The sequence below is a fragment of the Cercospora kikuchii genome (genome assembly GCF_019650295.1).
Source record: "Cercospora kikuchii DNA, contig_00001, whole genome shotgun sequence".
Classification (NCBI taxonomy): Eukaryota; Fungi; Ascomycota; class Dothideomycetes; order Mycosphaerellales; family Mycosphaerellaceae; genus Cercospora; species Cercospora kikuchii.
The window spans coordinates 565,769-568,236 of NW_025408582.1; the positions used below are offsets into that span (position 1 = coordinate 565,769).

General features: G+C 53.7%; 1 protein-coding gene across 1 annotated transcript; it reads right to left on the bottom strand.

Moving 5' to 3' along the window:
* Nucleotides 1-216: 216 nt before the first annotated feature.
* On the bottom strand, nucleotides 217-1,633 carry CKM354_000016600 (uncharacterized protein; the record flags this gene model as incomplete). The annotated part of the gene is made up of 2 exons (XM_044795250.1): nucleotides 217-1,496; nucleotides 1,546-1,633. The coding sequence occupies 2 exons, from the start codon at nucleotides 1,631-1,633 to the stop codon at nucleotides 217-219; spliced, it is 1,368 nt and encodes a 455-aa protein (XP_044651185.1).
* Between the last annotated feature and the right edge of the window lie 835 nt (nucleotides 1,634-2,468).

Below are 2,468 nucleotides of genomic sequence, written 5' to 3' on the forward strand. Positions count from 1 at the left end.
GTCTAAGACGCCGTCACGCTCAAGACGGTGCTCGGGGCTGTGGAATTAGCTAAGGGCGGACTGATTCCTTTTGAAGCTTTGCGCAAAATTTCGTAGCGTTCTGGCATTTGTTCGTCTATTTAGAAGCCTTGTCTTGACTAGAAGAAGCTCGCGGGCGCAAGAGCCAACGAACGTCCCATTAGACTCCGATGGAGCATAACACAGACGGGTGTAGCCCTACTTTTGAGAAGCTATCTGATTGCCCGCCAGCCTCACATCCTTCGCAGGCCCAGCGGCGCGCCATTCGCCATCCCTAGCCCTCTTACAGACCTCCTGGAGCACATTCCCAGCCCACCGAAAGTCGTCCTCACCCAAATAGACCTGTGCCGAAAGTCTGACCCACCACTTGCCTCCGTGAATCAAAATTACTAGGAAGGTATTATAATCCTCCACTAATACCTTGCTCATCCACTGAGCGATAGCGACAGCGACAGTGTACGTGCCCTCGGCGTCATCCTGCAGGCTGAGCGGTAGGGCGACATTGGAGAATGCGCAATTCTGCAGCGTGCCTTCAGCATTTTCCATGACTTCAGTTGCCAGTATTCCAGCCACGATCTGCCCAGCCTTCCTCGCCAGGAAGGTGTAGTACGCCATGATGGCCTCTTCGCCGTTATTTCCGTTCCAGGCGATCCTTGCCCTCCAACTCAGGGCGGCCTCGACGCATAGGTACGGGTTGGTATCGATCGTGCCAGTAAATTCGAAATTATTGATGAATTCGCTTTTTTGGCTGGGCGGCAGCGGGCTCACAAGGGCGGTGTTGGCCTTTGGGACAAACCCGTGGCTAGTGGGCAGGCTGGATCGCATCAGAGGCTGATTCTTGACAGGGCAGTAGAAGACAGCACAGCCGCGCGGTACATGAAGCCATTTGTGCAGGTTTGAGACGTAGAAGTCGGGATCTAGCTGGCGAAGATCGATGGGAATCTGCCCTATGCTGTGGGCGCCGTCGATTAGGCTAAGGATGCCTTGGTTGCGGCAGACATCGGTGAGCTGTTCAAACGGAACGCGAACTCCAGGCATGCTAACGATTGTGTCAAACATCGCCAGTTTCGGCGTCTTGCCTGCCGCTTTGACAGACGAGACTGCGTCAGAGAAAGCCTGAACGAGAGCGGCATCGGAAATAGGATACGTCACTTCCACGGCTTGACTTTGAACAGGTGTCGTTTCCGACAGGTATTCGATGGTTTTCTGGCAGGCTCCGTAGATAGTGCTCAGATAAATGATCACATCGCCGGGCTGCCAGACGAGGTTCCGCAGGACAGTATTGACGCCGGTGGTGGCATTAGGAACGAAGACGATGGTGTCAACGGGCGCATTGAGGTAGTCGGCAACGATTTGGCGTGATTCGTCAAGCTTCTGAGGGTACGTGTAGCGAATGAAACGATCTGGCTGACCCTCGCATTCGTCTTGCAGAGCACGAAGTTTTGTCTGCACAGCCTGAGGGTAGGTGCCGAACGAGCCTGTTTGCGGGCCTCAGCATGTGCAGGATCGACAGGGCAGCAGGAATACCATGATTCAGGTTGCGGTAGCCGTTCTGCAGAAGAAATTGCGTTGCGGCTTCCTTGCCGACTTCGATCGTAGTGGCGGGAGGAGGCATGTTGTCGATGAAGAGGATGAAGTGCCAATGGCAACGTCTAGATGAGGTCGATAGCGTGCTTAGTCATCGCTGTTTTGACTCATCGATTGGTTGCTGTCATAGGGCGCGGACAATAGCTGCATTGCTTGACGACGCTACGAGATCGCTTTCCCGCGGCTTATGTGACCTTAAGGTCCGGCGATACCCTGTTAGCGATAGAGGTTGGGAAACGGTGTAAAAAAGACAGGCACGCAGGGCCCGGCCGGGATCGCACGTCAGCAGAGAACGAGTCATTTCACCCGCCGTTGCTAACGAGATGTTGAATCAGGCCTGATGAGTCCTTTGACACGGTAAAACGATGTGCCAGCCTGCCGTCGAAGGGCCGAGTTGCCGTGGTCGAGATGTTCAAAATAATGTTATCTTGTACCCTTTATCAGGCGGCGAGAGTGACGGCGTTGCCGTCAATCTTCCTGTAGCGTCATGGAGAGATGATCCAAGGCGATGCTGGTGCAGCGAGAGGTTATCTTACCTCTTGGAGCGTCACTGCCTGCGACAGTTAATGAAAATCAAGTGTTTTGCGAGGACCTAATCGGCCTGGCGGTTCTGTTCCCTGCGCCCTTGATGGTTGTACTGTCGTTGATTGAAGAGTCAAATTCAACTGTCGCAGACCGAATCACACCATGTCAACGTCTGGTCAGTGAACGTGCTCTCCATCTGGAATCCCATTTCCTGTGGCCCATCAATGTGTTGTAGTTCAGAGTCGTACGCTCCTAGCTCAGAGGAGGAGGATTCCCTATTTCGCGCCGAAGACTTGTTGTTGAAACGCTGAAACGGATGTCAAAGTTTTGCTGCCAAC